Source organism: Sturnus vulgaris, chromosome 1, assembly GCF_052056855.1.
Source record: "Sturnus vulgaris isolate bStuVul1 chromosome 1, bStuVul1.hap1, whole genome shotgun sequence".
Classification (NCBI taxonomy): Eukaryota; Metazoa; Chordata; class Aves; order Passeriformes; family Sturnidae; genus Sturnus; species Sturnus vulgaris.
The window spans coordinates 15236748-15255260 of NC_142243.1; the positions used below are offsets into that span (position 1 = coordinate 15236748).

Below are 18513 nucleotides of genomic sequence, written 5' to 3' on the forward strand. Positions count from 1 at the left end.
AGCACCAAGTTTGAGAAGTAACTAAAACTTATTGCCTTGCTCTTGCAGAGACATTGTTTACATGTTTCTGGAACATATGAATAAGCTCTCAAATCTAGATGGTAATCATAGTCCTTTCTTGACATACATCCAGCTCTTGTTTTCAGTGACAGAACCATATTGATGGTTTCTAAATATCTTCAATGTAAGACTGCTGCCCTCAGGAAATGATAATCATACCATCTCTCTTGATTTCATAAATACACCCCCTCAAGTGTTGGTTCTCTTCCCACAGGTGGCTTCAGTTTCACTCAGCTCTTCCCCAGACATAACTCATATTTTAGGGAAGCTCATGGTCAGCCCTCCACCTCCTCCAGCTACAACCTCTTCTAGGAAAGCTGCCTGCTGAGCTTATTTACATCACCAATGAGAGCTGATCCTTGCAGCCTCTAGGCTTCAGCTCCCTGGTCACCAGCTCCTTCGACTTGTAGATATCTGAAAAAATAACCTGTGCATTCCACTGCTACAACACGGCTTTTGGCTTCTTTCTCCCCTTTTCAGAAACTGGCCTGCAGCCATGACAAGGGTTCAGAACTATTCCCAAAAGGGACAGGCAGTCTAAACAGAAAAGTGATGCTGAAAGGCCCTGCATGTACAGTAACCATGTTCTGCCTTGCCTTTTAAGGAATATTATTGGGCATCTATAACCATTTACAAAAGAAGCTTGTGCTTCAGCATGGCTCAACCATATAATCAAAATATAAAATTCACTGTTATTTGTCTACAAGTGTCCTGTACCTATGTGTCAAAATTCATATGAAGTCTTTCCTACCTATGTCAGTGGACCACTGTGAATATAATGCAATTAGGTACACACTGCCACAGTTCTGCTGTGTGCTTCTGTCCCTGGTAATCCATATTCTTATTATTACACTATTACCATTTGGTTAATCTAATAAAAAAGAAATTTCAAAAGTACTCGAATACTGCCCTAATCTTGAAAAAGTTACATAATCTATTCCTGGCTAAACTGCAGACAACAGAACCTCGAGGTTCTGTAAAGATTAAGGTAGCAGCAGGCTCCTTACAGAATGTGTCAAAACTTGCTATCAAAGGCTTTGTGTTTGCACCAATAACAAGTTACAATAAACTTCATATCAGCTCCAAAAAGAAGTTCTAATACCAGGATTTAGGTAGAAAACTAAGTTTCAAAATCAAGGCTCAATCCTGAAGAAGTTAATATGAGAATTAATTTCAGCAACCAAGATAATGACTATGTGAGTCATTATTTAAGAAAACATTAATGAATCAGAAATGGACACATATTTTAAACTCCAAATAAACTATTATGGAATTGACTTGAAGGTCTAACCCTTCAGTTTGCTAACTGCTAGAAGATACTTTTCCCTGCCCAGTTTTTACAAGTACTCGGAAGTATGCATTATTACCCACAGTACTTCCAATTAGTAATATATCAGAGAAAATAGAAAACATACTTATAAATTCTTCGTATCACACCATTAGAAAAAAGTCTACACAAAATCGTATACCAGTGCAACATTAAAGAGTCTAATAGTATGGAAAATGAAACAGTAATCATAAAATTGATGTTGTAGCTATATGATTATTTCTAAATATAGTAATTTGCTTTACGGAATTTCTGTTAAGAATGAAGAAATCACTCTGAGAAATTGCTAACAGTGCTACCATTTAGTCTAATGCATGAGTGGCTCAAAAACTGGACAGGTGAAATACTCACTAATGTACTTTTAAAGTTTGCTATTTGCCTGCTCTCCATTTCCCATTTCCTTCCTTCCCTCCCCTCTCCCTCTTCCTCTGAAAAGACTTCTTTTTGTGGCAGATGCAACGAGCACTCAAGGTTTTAAGTCAATAAAAAGCATTGACTCTGCTGGCCAAACTGATTTGGCAGGGGGACAGTCACTGTTCTGCTGAATATGTGAATGCTGAAAACCAAGGCAAGACTGGGAACAGGACTCCAGCATAATACAGGATTCTCTGGATCTCTGCATAGGACAGATCCCTCTGCAGGAATGCTTTGATGTCACCTAGTAGGCAGCAGCTTTGGGGAGAGTGATGAAGCAAGAAGGGCATTCAAGAACCCTTGCCTGAACCTGAAATACAGGTTTAAAATGAAGCTGAAGGCAAAATAGGAAACAAGTGGGGGTGGAGACCAGTCCTGGGTAGAGAAAACAAAGGAGAGTTAACTAAAGACATTTTAAAGCAGGTGGAAAACACAAGAGCAAACCCACTTTTCCAACACAAAACAGTGGTATTATCCTTGAAGAGCTGTGGTGGTGCAATGCTTTATGAAACTGCACACCCGACTATCTAATTCCATTCTCTTTATTTTGTCTTGGCACTATCTACATGAATGGAAAACAACTGCAAAAATAGATACACGCACTTCGGTTTTACTGGCTTCCAAAACACGACTGGATTGGAAACAATGGTTCCAACACATTTATCTTCTTTCAGACTGTGGTTTCATGGAAAGGTGGTTGTTTCTTGAGTTTTAATTAGCATATCATTTGCATCCTAGCCAAGAGTATTCCCAAAGGCTTTTTTCCATACTGCTCCTGTCAGCCTTTTTTTACAGAAGAGTGCCCCGCTGAAGGCTACTTCCAAAATGCATCTGTAAAACTTGCATTTGAATACTCTTCATTCATAAAACAGATGGAAAAGTGAGGAGTAAGGAGGAGAAAAATGTACAGAAAGAAAGTAGACCTGTACACAAATCATCACGATGAAAAACAGAGATTGCTTGATTCTCCATTCCCCATAATAGAAGTATTAAAAGTTATGTTCTTTGGACTGTCTGTCATGTTCAATTCCTAAAACAGAATATTAGCTACTGTGTTTTTGTGCTTAAAGTCATTTTCCCACTGCTTTTTGTTGACTGTTTGCATTATTTAGCTTTAAAGAGTCCAAGAGGCTTCTGATTGTTTCACTTCCTATTCCTTTCATCCTATTCTTCATCTTGCTGGAATTACTTTTTCCAACTGGTATCAGTAGAGCTGCCAGTCCCCAAGGTTCTTTATTGATAATTTGCTGAGCTTTATCTTCCTTCTGTAAAATCCAGGCACTTTCTCTGGCCATAGCTACAAATTTCTCCAGCTGTGGCTGATTAACATTCTTGCTGATATTAAGGTCTTGTTCAAAGGGATTCCAGATATAAAGAGGAGACGACTCAGGCTTATTTACTTCCTTTCCCTGCAGACGGCATAAAGAAAAAGTCAAAGTTGCATATGTTAGGCTGAGCAAATAACAAATCACTTAAATTATTACATTAGAATTAAAAGTGTTTTGACCTATTAGAGAACATTTTACAAAACACTTAGTCATTATTAATCAAATTAATTTTCCTGTCAACCTGACTGTATGATTCCTGTTCTCTGAATACTCTCAGTGGTGGTTTACTTTGCCACATTCAACTTAGATTTTCTTCAAGGTAAAGAACACACGACTACAGCTTAACCTATCTTTTTGGCCATTTTCCCATCTGTTGTCCAACAAACCTCAGACCTCACCTACGCAACCTCCTACTCCTCATCTCCACTAGCATATGGGCAGCATCAGTGTGTCACATTAACCTGCATAGCCCAGTTTGATAAAATACTGCATGCACTTAAACTGTTCAAACCATTCCTCCCACACTGTTCAGAGAGCTCACAGTGCTGGTGTAACTGAACAAGATTGCTTGGTTGGCTGAAATTCCTCCCAGTTTGGTCTGTCTTTTAAGCACAGAGCTATTCAGGTCATGGTCCACTGTTAGGCATCTGGTATAGTACAACACAAATAGCTGACAACTATGTACTTTGATATTTAAAAGCACTTCCATCTCAGTATTTATTAGTGTTTCTTAGCTGACTGGTTCTGTACAGCAGAAGCTCTTCAAGCCTTTCCGCTGCAAGCTCTAGCAGGAATCCACCAGCTCCTGCTGGTCCAGGCAGTGCCTATGTAAACGTTACATACTCTTGTCCCAGGGCCAAGAGCACTGTCAAAAAACAGCAGCAGCACAGACACCTTCCCTGACTAGCTCAGGCTCCAAATGTGTGCTTGCCTTTTTCAGGTTTAATAGCAAACAGAAGTTCTCCACCTAAATAAATCAATTTCTAGGATCAATCTGCAAAAAGAGCTCTTTAGCCAGTGATCCACAATGCCCACATAGGAAACAGAACAAATGAGTGTCCACATAGCAACGTGGCACTGAAACCCCATTCTGGAAGCAGCCCAGCAGGAACAGGTGTGAGTTATGGAGGTTACATTTTCATGTACTTCTATTATACCTGCATGCACACACGGATCAATAGGATGACTTAAACATTTAAGCAAACTGAAGTGCTAGCACAGAATTATCGTGCTATAGCATGCTTACTGAGCTGCAGTACAGTTACTATAGGCTGGTACAAACTGCAGTAGAAAACTGCAGGGCCAAAAGCATACCCAGAACTCAGCTCTAAGTTTTAATGCAGGCTCTGGTTGGGTCTGGACTCAACTTTAAATGCAAATCTTGTCAGCTCATAGGGTTTGTTGCAGACTTTTGCTATGACAGATATCATGACATTCTAAAGGTTTTCCTCCCACAGAAGCAAAATAGCTATGACTTTTTAAAACTACCACTTATATTACAGGGCTTTTCAGTAAAATCACACGAGCTTTGCATCAGCTTCTGCTTTCCAGCATATCCAAGTAGTGGCACTGTAAATGTTCTTAATGGTATTGTAAGTTACTGGGCTCCAGGAGGAAAACACTCCTCCTTCACAGAAAGGACTCCATTTCCATATAAATGTATTTTTTAGATATAATTAAAGATGATAGGAATTGTTGCTTAGCGTATGTAGTTTGTCAAATGGCAGACAGGGGGATTCAATTGATAACGATGAGCAATTAAAATTCATTTACCTTTCGAAGATTTATGGAATTCTTTCTGAAATCAAAGTTTCCAAAATATTCAAAAAACTCACCCAACAATACATCTAAGGGAAAGAAAAACAAGAGCCATTAGTAACATTAGGGAAAAGCTTATGCTCATAAAAAAAAATTATGAAGATCAACCTACCAAGTGTTTCTGTATTTTTTGTAGGTTTAATCTTCCTTAAATCACTAACAAATGAGCAATCATATCCTCCAATTATATGCTTGTCTTTTTCATCTGAAAGAAAATTTGTGGGCATATTTTGAAGTAATAAACAGTAAAACGCCATTGTATTTAATAAAATTCAGAAAACAAACTGAAATCAATGCTACTACATTACACAAATCAAATTAAGAATTCACAAGTGAACTTTCAGGGTAAGATTCAACTTAAGCAGCAAAAGATTTAAAAGAAAAAGGTCTATAGATTGGCAAAGTAAAAGCATAGTGAGCAAATGGCACATCTCCATATCTCTGGAAATACTTCTTATAAATAACAAACAGGGTATCTCTGCATAGAGAGCTGTATTACACACTGAACAGCACAACTCTCTGAGGATACTGCCTACATGAGGGTTTAAAAAAAATCAGACTCCGAGTGTTCAATGTGTTTTTCTGAAAAACTTCAATGAATTAGGAACACCCTTGTAAATATCAGAATACATGTTTTATGCATAAACATTTCTACAGAATTCTGAAGGAAATGTTTAAAATTATTTTAAAGCAACTGAACACAGACCTTTTTCTCCACTGTAAACATTCAAAGCTTCCAAGGAATCAAGCCAATAAGCAGAATACATGAGCAAGGAATCAAGAACTTGGGGTGTCATTAACTATGCTTTTACACAATTCACTGAAGATAACACACCCTGAATGCTTTGTAAGAAACCACTAGGACAGCTTGTTTGTGGAGATACAAGAATTACGTGCAAAGGCCTGAACGGTCTCAAGGATATTACAAATTGGAAGAACTAAACACAGATTTCTTTAAAGCATTTGGTAGCTATATAACAATACACATCGTATCAGTCTGCACAAAATCCTTAAGTCCAGAAACGTTCAAGACCCTACAAATCTTCTAAAAAACAAAACAAAAACATTTCAGTATAAGAGCACTGAACAAGAAAATTACATTTAATTATCTAAGGGACAGAGTATGTCTAACCCCTTTAAACAGAATTAGTATTGTATTGAAAAGGGATTTATTTTGCCTTTAAAGATGCATTATTTTCACTAAAAAATACATGTAAAACTTGTGTATTCTATTCCCTTAAACTTCAAATACACATAATATTCATTAGTATTTGACAGCATAAAGAAATTGCTCGGGTTTATTTATCGCTTTAGATAAAACAAATGTGCAAGGAACAATAAACTGCAATAACCACAGAAACAGCTGTGCTTACCTGCCAGTTCTTTAAGCTGGTCAAGGGTTGGAATGATAGGTGGTGATCTCCTCTGCAGAAAAAACATGACCATCATGGTCAGGGAGAAGTTTGTAATCCAGGTACCAGGAGCACTATTTGTCAGTCCATGAACACGGGCCCAACATCGTATAGTGAACACTAATGCTCGTACACGGGAGTCAAGACAGCCATAGATATACAAGAGTTCTGAACTTCTTATTGCAATGCTGAAGAAGAGATGGGAAGACATGTAAATGGTGAGAGAATTATGAAGTATCAGACCCAGTGTTCATTGTTCATTATAAGAGAAGGGGACCTCCATAAAAAAAAAAAGTAACTTTTACACATTTTAAAAAATAGGAGAGAATCATAGAATAGTAGAATGGTTTGGGTTGGAATGCCTGGAATTAATGCCAGGCTTAAATACCTGATAGTTTTCCATGGGAAGAATGATACAGGTCTGGGTAAATAATATGCATTTGCACTGTTTCCTGTTTCTTTATTCCACATCACAGTGGGAGGAAAAAACCCCCAAAATACAAAAACCACCATCAAGTACTGCAGAGTCAAACTATGCAGAACTGAGGTGAAAAAACATAATTTAGCCACAGCTGCCTTTGAGGTACATTAGATAACATCTCTATCCTAACATATAATAAAATATAACTTGAACTTCTTTTACCGCTTTTATCTAAAAAGTAATAAAATGCTGCACTGAAAAATAATCTAAGTGCAGAGACACAATAAAATCCGTAAAACAAGTCAGTTTGGTAATTTTCAAATAATTACTGCTTAGTTGAGTTGAAAAAAACAACTAATCTGGAAGGATAAAGGTTTTCAGATGGATCAGTTTTTATCTCATTCATCATGCTGTCATACAACTGTTCATGCATTATACAAATGGGAGGGCAAGAAAAAGTAGAAAAATAATAGAAGTACAGTATGAGAACAAAACTAGCTTTGGTTCAGTTTTAGCCTAAAGTGCTAAAAGTTGTTCTAAAAATTCAGCATAGCCTTTTGGGGATATTTATTAGGTCAAAATTTTGTAACACCTGGGCTTCCTAAATTTCAGCTGTGAGGTGCTTTAGGGTGTCCAGATAGATTTGTTTCAAGTACAAATAATAACAAGACAAGACATGCAGTCCCAACCAGCCAAACTATTAGCAGTGAGTTACAAGGAAGCTTGTACAGAACTACATGCTGACTTTCACCGTGGCTGCATATAGAGAAGTAATTTTATTGTAAGAAACTTGTTCAACATTGCCTTAACAACTGCTGTATATTCTGAAACAAAACTTTGGGTAATTCAGAAAACTGAGTGTATTTGATTTGATTGTATCTGATGTAGACAAATCACAAAACTGCACTAAAACTCGTATCAGAGAATGACAAAATATTCTGAGTTGGAAGGGACCCACAAGGATCATCAAAGTCCAACTCCTGACCCTGCACAGGACAGCCCCAAGAGTCACACCATGTGCTGAGAGCATTGTCCAAATGCTTCTTGAACTCTGTCAGGTTTGGTGCTGTGATCACTTCCCTGGAAAGCCTGCTCCAGGGCTCAACCACCCTGTGAAAAACCTTTTCCTAATATCCAACCTAGATCTCCTCAGACACAACTCCAGGCCATTCCCTTGGGTCCTGTCACTGGTATGCTGAAGAAATCACTCATATTTTTATACTCCCCAGCAACAATGAAAAGGGTCGGTAACTCATTTTCGGCTATGCACACGAATGCCAGGGCTGTTTCTGGTTAAAGCCCGGCACGGCACAGCCAGGGCAGGGACAGCGCAGCCATTTCTGTGCCGGGCTCTCACCGAGGCGCCCTCAGGGGCATTCCTGGGCAGCCGGCGCCCCCTAGCGGGCAGTGCCGCGAGCCGCCCGCACACCGCACGCTCCCCGAATTCACCCGGCATCCCGGGGATCTTCCCAGCAAACACGTGTATGCAGGCCTTAGGAAGAAGGAAAGGACACCAAAATAGCTAGAAGCCAAATCTCTAAAAATTAACGTTCTGGAGCTGCTTAATCTGAAAAGCAATCATGAAAGCCTGTGCATACGCCAAGGGAATTAATGACTAACAAACAGTGACCGCCTTGTTTCCATAGTCTGGTTTTCGAGTCCTCAGCCTCAGCTAGCAAGTATTTCCTATGCTGGAGAAAGATAACTTAAGGACATCAAACTCTAACCTCCAGAAGCCAAAAAATAGCCCTTTTTCTTTCAGAGCCAACATTCACACTTGTTAAAAAAAACGGAGGGTCTCACCTGTTGCTCACTGACAGATCACACTGGAATCCTGTCGGCTGATGGGCAAATTTCACCAGAGGGCAGCGGGCATTGAGGATCTTCTGTACATTCACACACCCAGGACCAAAATTATCAAGGCAGTCACCAATCACAGAAAGAATCCTCTGAGTTGCTAATCTTTCCGATGGTAATCTTTTCATCTGATACTCCATTTCAAAGGGACCTTTTTTCTAACACAGAATTTTAAAAGCAAGCTGTTAGCTCTCAAACGAAAGAGACATTTAAAAATACTTCTGAAAGACCACCGGAATTTGCAAAGGAGTTTGTACAACTAGAACCGAAAGACAAGAATTATTCAAAGCAGTCTACCAAACTTAAAATAGGTATAAACATATTGCTCTCTCTTTCACATTCCTTTCTGGTGATTAGTTTTTTCCAGGCTAATAGTGATCAACTTACGATAAAGCTACTTCTTCAAACAGAAGTATAATAGCACTACATCTCATTACTGGCTAAAGAAAACATAATTCTAGAATTACTAGGAGAGCATAAATGCTCTGACTGCAAAGTAGAGCATACAATTACAGAGGGGAAACACAACCAAACTACCAATAATTTCAAATTATCAGTAATTCCATATCAAATCCTCAAAGAAAATGCATTATTAGTAAATCAGGTAGCAGTGTAAGGAAAAATGTCTTTTTAATTTAAAAAACTTAGCATGCAAATTACTTAATCCTTCATAATTAAGATATGATTCTGCAAGACTTAAAATAATCACTCCATGTCATATATATATAGTTTCCCTGAAAGACAAAAATATTGTGAAGATATATTCTAACATCAGAAATTAACTTCTCTGTAGATCTTTGTATTTTGATTTGCTATATTTGTAGTTTTTAACCTCAATAAAATAACCTGTGAAATCTCTGTTTTCTTTAGTCTAGTGTTTTTAAGACATCAGCTAATTTTGTTTGCTAATCCAATACTTGACACTGACTTATCCTCCCCCTTGGAATATATCATGGGTGAATGCATACTATACAAATAAAATTACAGTGATCTGAGATAACTGAGATATAGAGCATGTTATTTTTGGTGTCCACAAATTAGTGACCACAGACAGGTGAAACAATTCAGAAGTTATGGACCTTGCGACCTTTCCCATAAGGCCACTTCAGGGGCTGAATTTCTGAGTCTCTCTGGCAATCACCGAGGTGACTGTTCCTGTTCCCTCCTGCCAGTGGCTCTCCAGTCAGCACCGCGTGAGGTGGAACATGCCAGGACAGCGGTCCCTAATCCCATCCGGCTGTGTCCCTGCATGCTACAGTAGGGCTGGCTCTAAGTGAAAGGAGCCTGTAACTATCAACATCGAGGCAGTTAACAGGAAAGATAAAGATGAGAACTCAGCTGACCTGTAGGTGGGCTGGTGTTGATACTTATATTTGTGACAAAAACCACAATGGGCCTTTCCAGACAGCACCTCACGATCTCTCAAGCACTGAATGAAGACTGTTTTATAATGATACAGTAGATATTCTTAGCAACTAAAAGAACCTTCATAGCACCTTTGGTGCTAGCTAGCAGGTATGAAGTAATGTGGTTCCTCCCCTATTCTTGCCATGCAGGCGGAAAAAGCAAATACTAAACCATTATTAAAAGCAAACTGTTACTTTTGGGTAAACTGATACAGTAACCTAAGCAAGACGCACAACTGTTTTAACAAAAACTACTACTCTAAAATATCATAGAGCCCTGTTTTAAGTCATTCACTAATCGCCCAAACTGCCCAGAGATTAAAAATGCCCTCTCTGTGGTCTAGAATCCACTCTTGTTAAAGAACATTTCTACTTCTGCCTCTTTTCTTAAATTTCAATTAGCAATCAGTTTGCCATAAGGCTCAAAAACAAGTTATTTCATGTAAATAGATGCTGAAACGTCTGATCCTCCTCATTGCTGGCACCTCCTGAAAGGCTACAGAAGTGAAGAAATCAGAACACACCTTTTCCACTGCTGCTAAATCACCCTGCAACTAAAGCTACCTCCCCTTTGTCTCCCCACAGTCATAAGTCTCTCAGCCATTCACAGGTAATCACAGCTGCTGGTAAACTCAATCATCATTAAATACTCTACATTTCACAGCAGAACTTCTATCTCCACAAAGGATACATATTAAAGAAAACAGTTAGTTACCAAATATGCTTTGAAAAGAGACATTTTGCACTTGAAAGTTATTCCTTCAAAATTTAAGGAGTGACTTCGCTGTTTAAACAAAGATTTTAACACTTCACACACACGATGATTCTTCTCTTCAGCTGACATATTTGCTCTCACTGTGATTTACCATTGCAGTAATACTAAAAACTATATACATTTGAAGGATTATTTCTTTGAAAGTAACTTACATGGCAATATACAAATTGTACAGAAAAGCTGAGAGAATTTTCAACCTTCAAAAGCTTAAGCCCATTGTCTTTTAAGGAAAACAGAGCTAGTTTTTCCCAAACTATCTGTCACCACACAAATAAAAAGAAAAGTTTTCACAACATGAGAATCACTTCCTTGATTACTCATTCAGAATCCGTGACCTGTAAGTATTCACCATGACTATCCCACATCCTGAGTTTTCACATCTCCACACACTCAATGTGTACCTATATATATATATATATATGTATATACACAAACCCCAGTACATAATCCAGTAACTTTCCTGGAGCATAAAGTCATCTCTTCAAGGTAAGGAAAAGAAACTGACAATCCTCCCAAAGAGCAGATGTGCACACATGTACAAACTTACTTTGCTTTAGGACATGGAGGACCCCAAAAAACAAAGCCAAGCTTTAACAGAGAATGGCTGAAGCACAGAAGCTACAGAGAAGAAACCACAACAGTAGAAAGGGAAGGTCTGACTCTGCTGAAACAATTTTGGAGGATGAGGGTTTTCTTCATATTGAAATTCACCCTAATAGTGCAAAATTTATGTAAATATCTAATAATTTTCTTCCTATTGCAAAGAAGATCTCAACAATGTCACATTCAGTTTTTAAAAGTCCTCAGATCCAAACATTCAAATAAACTTGTTCACACTCAGAGCCCATTTAAAACCTAAAAAAAAACCTGATTCCTGTGTGTGAAACAGAAGATGAGCTGTTCTGTTGAAGAAATCCAACAAACTGAAGATGTACAGCACAATCTTACCATTTTTGTAGCATGCTTTCCTGTATCACGGAAATCCAAAAACATGTCCACATCAGATCCCAATTTGCCAAACGTGTTGACTGAAGAGCCAAACGGCTTTACTGTGCTGTCTGGGAAATATGCACGTGCAAAATCCCGAACCAAAGAACAGGCCAGAAATCGCAGCTTGATGTTTTCTTCTGTAAGCTGATACTCATTCAGTAGAATGTACATTTGACTGCTTATCTAGTTCAGAAAATAAACACTGTAAAAATTAAATGACCCATCTTCTATTAACATATATTTTCATCTATTTAATATCAATGCAATTAAAAGGTTATCTTTCAAAATTTCAGAAATATTTCTTTCATATAGAGAAATTATTTTCATAATTAAAATAATTTATTTACTATTCACATAAAATGATAGTATGTTACCTTTTTTTAATAAAAATAAATACCTTTTTAAGCTTCACATGACCACTTGCAAATATGAAATGAACATGTCTCATTTTTAATTAAGAGAGAACTAGAAACCTCTACTCACACTGTCTGCAAGACAAAGCTTTTCAATAAGGTCTTTCACTGGAATGTGACACTGAGGAGAGAGATGAAGTGGTGTCCCTTCAACGTGTTGACTCACTGGGTTTTTCAGAGTGAAAGTAAAAAGTCTTGATTTAAAAGGGACAACGTGATGCTCTGAAGCACTTGGGATCCCAACAGCATCCTGCAACGAGGCTATACTGCTCTTGTCTGAAAACTCTATTAAAGCACTGATGCCCTAAAACATTAAGAATGGAAACAGAGGGTGAGATAAATGCATACAATGCTTGAACTCATTGTACTGATATTACTCAGATGTTCCTGGGGCTGCTGAGACAGATTAATACGACAGCCTTGAAGCCAAATGCTAGGTTCTGTATCTCAAAACATTTTAGATGCTTTTTCACAAGAGGTTAAAAGTATTTAAGACATGCTATTCTTGGCAGCAAGCACTGAACATAAAAGTTCTGAACTATATTCATGTTCACAACTGAAATACTCAAGAAACACATAAAAAAGAGCTATCTCTATTGTTAGAACAATTAATGGTGCTATGTGAAAGTTTTGAAAGATTCAGTGCAAAACAGGTTGCTGGCTATTCCTTAGAGCTATTGCTTAGCTGACTTATGAATAAAAATCAACTGCTCAGCAACTTGTGAATATTAACACATGTAAAAACTGATTTCATACACTAAGCGTATATAATTTGCTTAACTTACATATGAGGCCTTAACCAAATTTTCTTTCTGGTATTTCTTTTCATCTAAGTCTAGATTTTAGTTTACATCAAAAATTACTTACACGATTTTCAAAAAAGAAATGACTCTTAACATTCCCATGACTGGATAAGTACTGCAATAATTTTTTTTCATTAAGTCTTGATGGGCACTTAATTAAAACAGTCCGTTCAGCTTGATCCAGTCGTTCTGTTTGGACTTCAGCAAATGTCTTCTTTCTGGTACTGACTTCAGCATCTGTGAGAAGAAACAAGCATCAAGGCTTCTCTATGTAAACAGAAAGATGTATGGCTGGTTTTAATCTCTTCCTCTGGATTGAAAAACTGAAAAAAAAGGTTTGTCCTGGCTCTCCAAGATCATGACAGCAAATAGAAAAGAATGAAGAACAAATAAAGGACAATGAAGAATGAATGAAAGAAAGAAATATAAGTGTATTTCTCTCACAAATGCATAAATTTGTAACAACAAGGAGTAGGAAAGGTAGGAAGAAAGCAATACTGACTTCCCTTGGTGCACAGGAAGCTTCATAATAAAAGGAATCTTTGTCCTTTAATTTGCTGTTCACCATCAAAAAATTTAGCACACACATAAGCATCTGGAAATGCCAGCTAGGCTGTGAGGCAGGCCTAGACTTTTGGCAAGCTTCACTGAAATGACGGTCTCTCTTCACTACCACAAAACCAGCACTTCAGAACAATTCAACACTTGCTCTTTTTACAACTCCGCACCTTCTTTACCGTAAACTCCTACGCAAAATTTTCACTTAATAATACACTTTCATCTACTCCAGTACAATAAACCCACAGACCAGACATTTGTCACTTCACTACTGGCAATCTGTACTGCTGCTGACAGCCTGCAGAATTCACATGGAATCAAGACATGCTGTATATCCAGAAACACAGAACTTCTTTCCACTTTGCACACAGGCAAAGGGGCCATCTCCCAAATCTGGAATCATGATCACTTCTCTGCATAGCTTTCAAACGAATCCACTGACCACATGACATCAGCAGAGCATTTCTCAGCAGCTACCTTCTGCCACAGGGATATTCAGTAGAAAGCTCTTTATTCTATGTTTTTGAAGAACCCATGGGACATTATGGCCTCAAGAAAACCTTTAAGTATCACCACATGATAGTTGTTAATATTATTTATTTTTTAAAAAATCTTTCATTTTATAAGTTTACTGAGCTCTCACAGAGGCTTTTAAACAATAATCACAATAGCTCTTTCAACAGCCTAGTTTTATACAGCACTTTTCATCAGAAAACTAAGGAAGCACTTTATGAAAAGGATAAATATCACAGTTTCCATAGAAACAGATGATGAAGTGACCAAGATGCAGAAAAGACAAGCCCCATGGATGGTTGACATGACCAGGTCTCTGTATTAGAATGGCTGAGCTTTTTTGCCTGATTTACTTCCTGTACATGCTTAGCCACTACAGACATGACGTGATATCTCGATTTCTGGCCCTGCTGTCCTTTGCACAGTCTGAGCATGCCACTGATGCACAGCAGCAATAGACACCCCTCACTAGTTCTCGGCTTGTACCAAAGACGCAGCGCCAGTCACACGTTTCCTATGCCTTTTTGAGGGGGGTCTCTCGGGATAAGCCCCCGATTCACCTCTAGCTGGTATCTACGTTTAACAAACCGAGCCCCGGGCACTGACAGCGGACTCTGGCCTCCTGGGATGCAGCCCGAGGGCACAGGCCGACCTCTCTGCCCAGCCGGGCTGCCCGGGCCCTGCGGGGCTCCTCACGCCCAGGACGGAGGAATTGCCCCGGCGGCTCCGGTGAGGCCGAGCGGGACAGGCGGCCGCTCCCCTCCCCACGCCGCACGGGCACAGCCGGCTGTGCGGCACCGAGGCCCGCGGCGAATGCAGCGCGGCCCGGCGACCCGTCCCTACCTTCCCCCGGCTCCTCGGCAGCCGGCTGCGCGGCGGCGCCGGAGCGGCCGAGCCGGGCGTGCCCGCGGGCGCGGGGGCCGGGGAGGCGCAGGCGGCCCCGCAGCAGCGCCAGCGCCGGCCCTCCCGCGCGGAGCGCCATGGCCGGCAGGGCCGCGCCGTCTCTGCGCAGGCGCCGCGTTCCACGGCGGCCGGCGGGGCTCAGCCGGCTCCGTGTGCGCGGAGCGGCGCCGGGCGCTGGCAAGGGCTGGGGATGCTCGGGATGCTCGGGGCGTTTAGGCGCTCTGCCGGGAGGGAGCGAACCTCACCGGCCAGCCTAGGGTGCCGGCAGCTGCCTGCTCCGGGCAGACGGAACCAACAGCTGGCAGCAGTGTGCCCTGGCAGCCAGGAGGGCCAGCCCTGTCCTGGGAGGCATCAGGCACAGCCGGGCAAGGGAGGGGATTGTCCCGCTCTGCCCTGCTCTGGGGCGGCCTCACCTTGAGGTCTGTGTGCGGTTTTGGGCACCACAACGTAAGAAGGATATAAAGCTTTTAGTGAGCATCCAAAGGAGGGCAACGAAGACGATGAAGGGCCTTGAGGAGAAGACTTAAAAGGAGCAGTTGAGGTCACTTGGACTGTTCAACCCTTAGGAGATGGAGAGGAGACCTCACAGAAGTCAACAGCTTTCTTGTGAGAAGAGGACGGGCAGGCACTGATCTCTGTGGTGACCAGTGACTGAACTCGAGGGAATGGCCTGAAGTTGTCTCAGGGGAGGTTCAGGTTGAATACTAGGGGAAAAGATTCTTCACCCAGAGGGTAGCTGGGCACTGGAACAGGCCTCCCAGGAAAGTGGTCACAGCAGGAAGCCTGAGAGTTCAAAATCTTTTGGACAATGTTCTCAGGCTCATGGTGTGATTCTTGGCATTGTCCTGTGCAGAGGGCCAGGAGCTGGACTTCAGTGATGCTTGTGGGTCCCTTTCAGCTCAGCATATTCTGTGATTCTGTGGACTTCGAAGGTCAGGCCTGAGGCGTGGGTGTGAGCAGCTGCCTGCCCTGTGTGAGGAGGCACCCAGCAGCCCAGGCCAGGGCTGTCAGCCCCTGCGTGAGCCCTGCCAGCCAAGGGCAGGAGGGTGAGCTTGGGCATGGGGGTGAACCTGAAGGGTCAGGTGGCCGAGCTGATGGGGGTCTAATGTAGGTTTTGGCAGAATGACTACTTGAAAAAGGGAAGTAAAACCTTTGGCCTGTATCAGTGATGTTCTCCAGTGGAACTAGGGAAGTGTACTTGGCACTGGTGAGGCCACACCTTGAGTGTGGTGTCCAATTCTGGGCCCCTTAATTCAGGAAGGACATTGAGGTGCTGGAGTGAGTCCAGAGAAGGGCAACAGAGCTGAGAAAGGGTCTGGAGAATGAGCCCTATGAGGAGTGAGTGAGGAAGATGGGGTTGTGTAGCTTGAAAAGGAGGTTGTAGCCAGGTGGGGGGTCAGCCTCTTCTCTCAGGTAACCAGTGACAGGACAAGATGACATAGTCTTAAGATGGACCAGGGTAGTTTTAGATTGGACATTAGGAAGAATTTATTCACAAAAGGGGGGATTAGACATTGTAATGGGCTGCCCGGGGAGATGGTGGAGTCTCCCTCCCTGGAGGTATTTAAGGAAATACTGGATGTGGCACTCAGTGCTATGGTCTAGTCAACATGGTAGTGTTTGGTTATAGGTTGGACTCGATGATCTCAGAGCTCTTTTCCAACCTAACTGATTTTGTGATTCTGTTTGTCTGGTCCTGGGCCAGGGCTGTGAAGGCAGAATTACTAGAGTGAGGGCAGCATGTGGGATCAGAAGTGAGGTGGCAGGGGCAGAGAGCTGCAGGGCACCCAGCAAGCAATCATTGGTCTGCAGCACGGTTCCCCAGGTATGCAGTGAAGCAAATGTAATTTTCTTTGGTTTTAAAAAACAGTCATTTATATAAAACTTGTGGGCACGTCTGTAGTGGTGTTAGGGCACTTTGTGTGTTAGTAGGGCTTCAGTACAATGCTGTATATACTCTTGGCAGCCTCCCAGTAAGTCAGGGTCTGTGAGTAATTGCTATGACCTAATTATTTTGGTTTTGTATTCTAGGATGATCATTAAGACAGAGAATAGATTGCTTTTAAAATAGAGCATTTCAATTTTTATCCTGCTTATGCATGCCATGGAGTACAAATTTGTGTTTCCTCCATCTCTCTGTGGCGAATTTCCTCTGGAATCCTAAGACTTGTCCTGCCTAAATTCATTGATGTGGAGAGAGGAACTCCTCCTCTTTCCCTCTTTGAAGTTGGTCTAAAAATAGAAAAGGGTTTCATTAAAATTAATTGTGGGGTCGGAAAAACTAATAGCGCAAGCAAGTTCCTGAAAGAGGATACCCAAAGCATCCTAGCGTGAGAGCTGCTGCATGTTCAGGATGTGTTACTCAGCCTCCTTAACCTCCCACTTTCAAGGTGCTGCCAATTCCACCCTCTCCTTGGTCTGGCCTCTCCTATAGCCTAATTTATTCTTCAGTCCTTCCTCTCTTTTTCTTTCTATAATCATCTTCATCTAATCAGCTTTCTTGTCTTTTTCTTCCACAGTTTTTTGGGGGTTTTGTTTGTTTGTTTGTTTGTTTGTTTGTTGGGGTGGTTTGGTTTTTTTTTTGTTTTTTTTTTTGTTGTTGTGGGTTGGTTTTTTTTTTTGGTAACAAATGCACTGGGTGGTGCAATTGAATGAGGTCAAACTCAACAAAGAAGACACCTATTTCCTTATGGAAGCTTGCCAATGTATTTAATATCTGTATAGTCTAGAAAAGAAATCGTGTATGAGCAAAGGTTAAGCCTGCTAACAGAGTTCCATATACATAGTTTTGATGCTAAGGAAAAGAAAATCCTATAGTGAGTCTAAACCCTTGCACATTTCAGAATGTCATCTGTGACATACTTTGGACAACTATGAATACCCCAGGAGAGGTAGCAAACATAAACCCTTTAAACATGGGAGTCAGGGTATCTTGATAATATAACAGAAAAGCAGTTGAACACTGAAACCTATGGTGGACGTTTGTCCTGAAACTTTATAATGATGGTTTTGCCAGTGACTTCAGTAAGCAAATAGTCATTACACTGCAGATAGTGAACCAAAAATCCATTTTGGGTCTCTTGACACCTTGAGACAGATTCAACTCATCAGCTCCTAGTGCTGTGGCAGCTGGTTTTGTTGAAGGTGCTACTTGTCTCCTTAAAAACGAACTGACTGAAGAGGAGCTAGTGGGCAGAACAGTTTTGCAAGAATTACTTCCTTATGGATAAGAAATAAAAAGTAGTTGTGCCCAATTTTAGCAATTACCCCACTCATACTACTGTGTCCTGAAGTATTTTAATACTACTGCCACTAACGAATTCTTCACATTGTTGTCCTAAATTCCACCCGCGTGTCAGCTGAAGTTTGATTCAGATAATGTTTAAACTCGTAGGACGCTGGTAGACGCCCTCTAGGTGCGCATGGAAACATGAGGTGGTAGAAAAGGGATTTACCGATGCCACCGCCTGGAACAAGCCATTGCCACCGGGCAGTGCCACCGCTGGAGCAGGAGG

The 18513-nt window shown here is 40.9% G+C and overlaps 1 protein-coding gene across 1 annotated transcript; it reads right to left on the bottom strand.

The window, feature by feature from the left end:
• Positions 1–2327: 2327 nt before the first annotated feature.
• Positions 2328–15095, bottom strand: MTPAP (mitochondrial poly(A) polymerase). Its single transcript, XM_014880405.2, has 9 exons — positions 14939–15095; positions 13089–13261; positions 12292–12525; positions 11767–11991; positions 8584–8795; positions 6321–6547; positions 5060–5152; positions 4903–4976; positions 2328–3210 (listed from the first exon to the last, which is right to left on the bottom strand). Exons 1-9 carry the CDS (start codon positions 15075–15077, stop codon positions 2872–2874), a joined length of 1716 nt encoding a protein of 571 aa, XP_014735891.2. The 5' UTR covers positions 15078–15095; the 3' UTR covers positions 2328–2871.
• Between the last annotated feature and the right edge of the window lie 3418 nt (positions 15096–18513).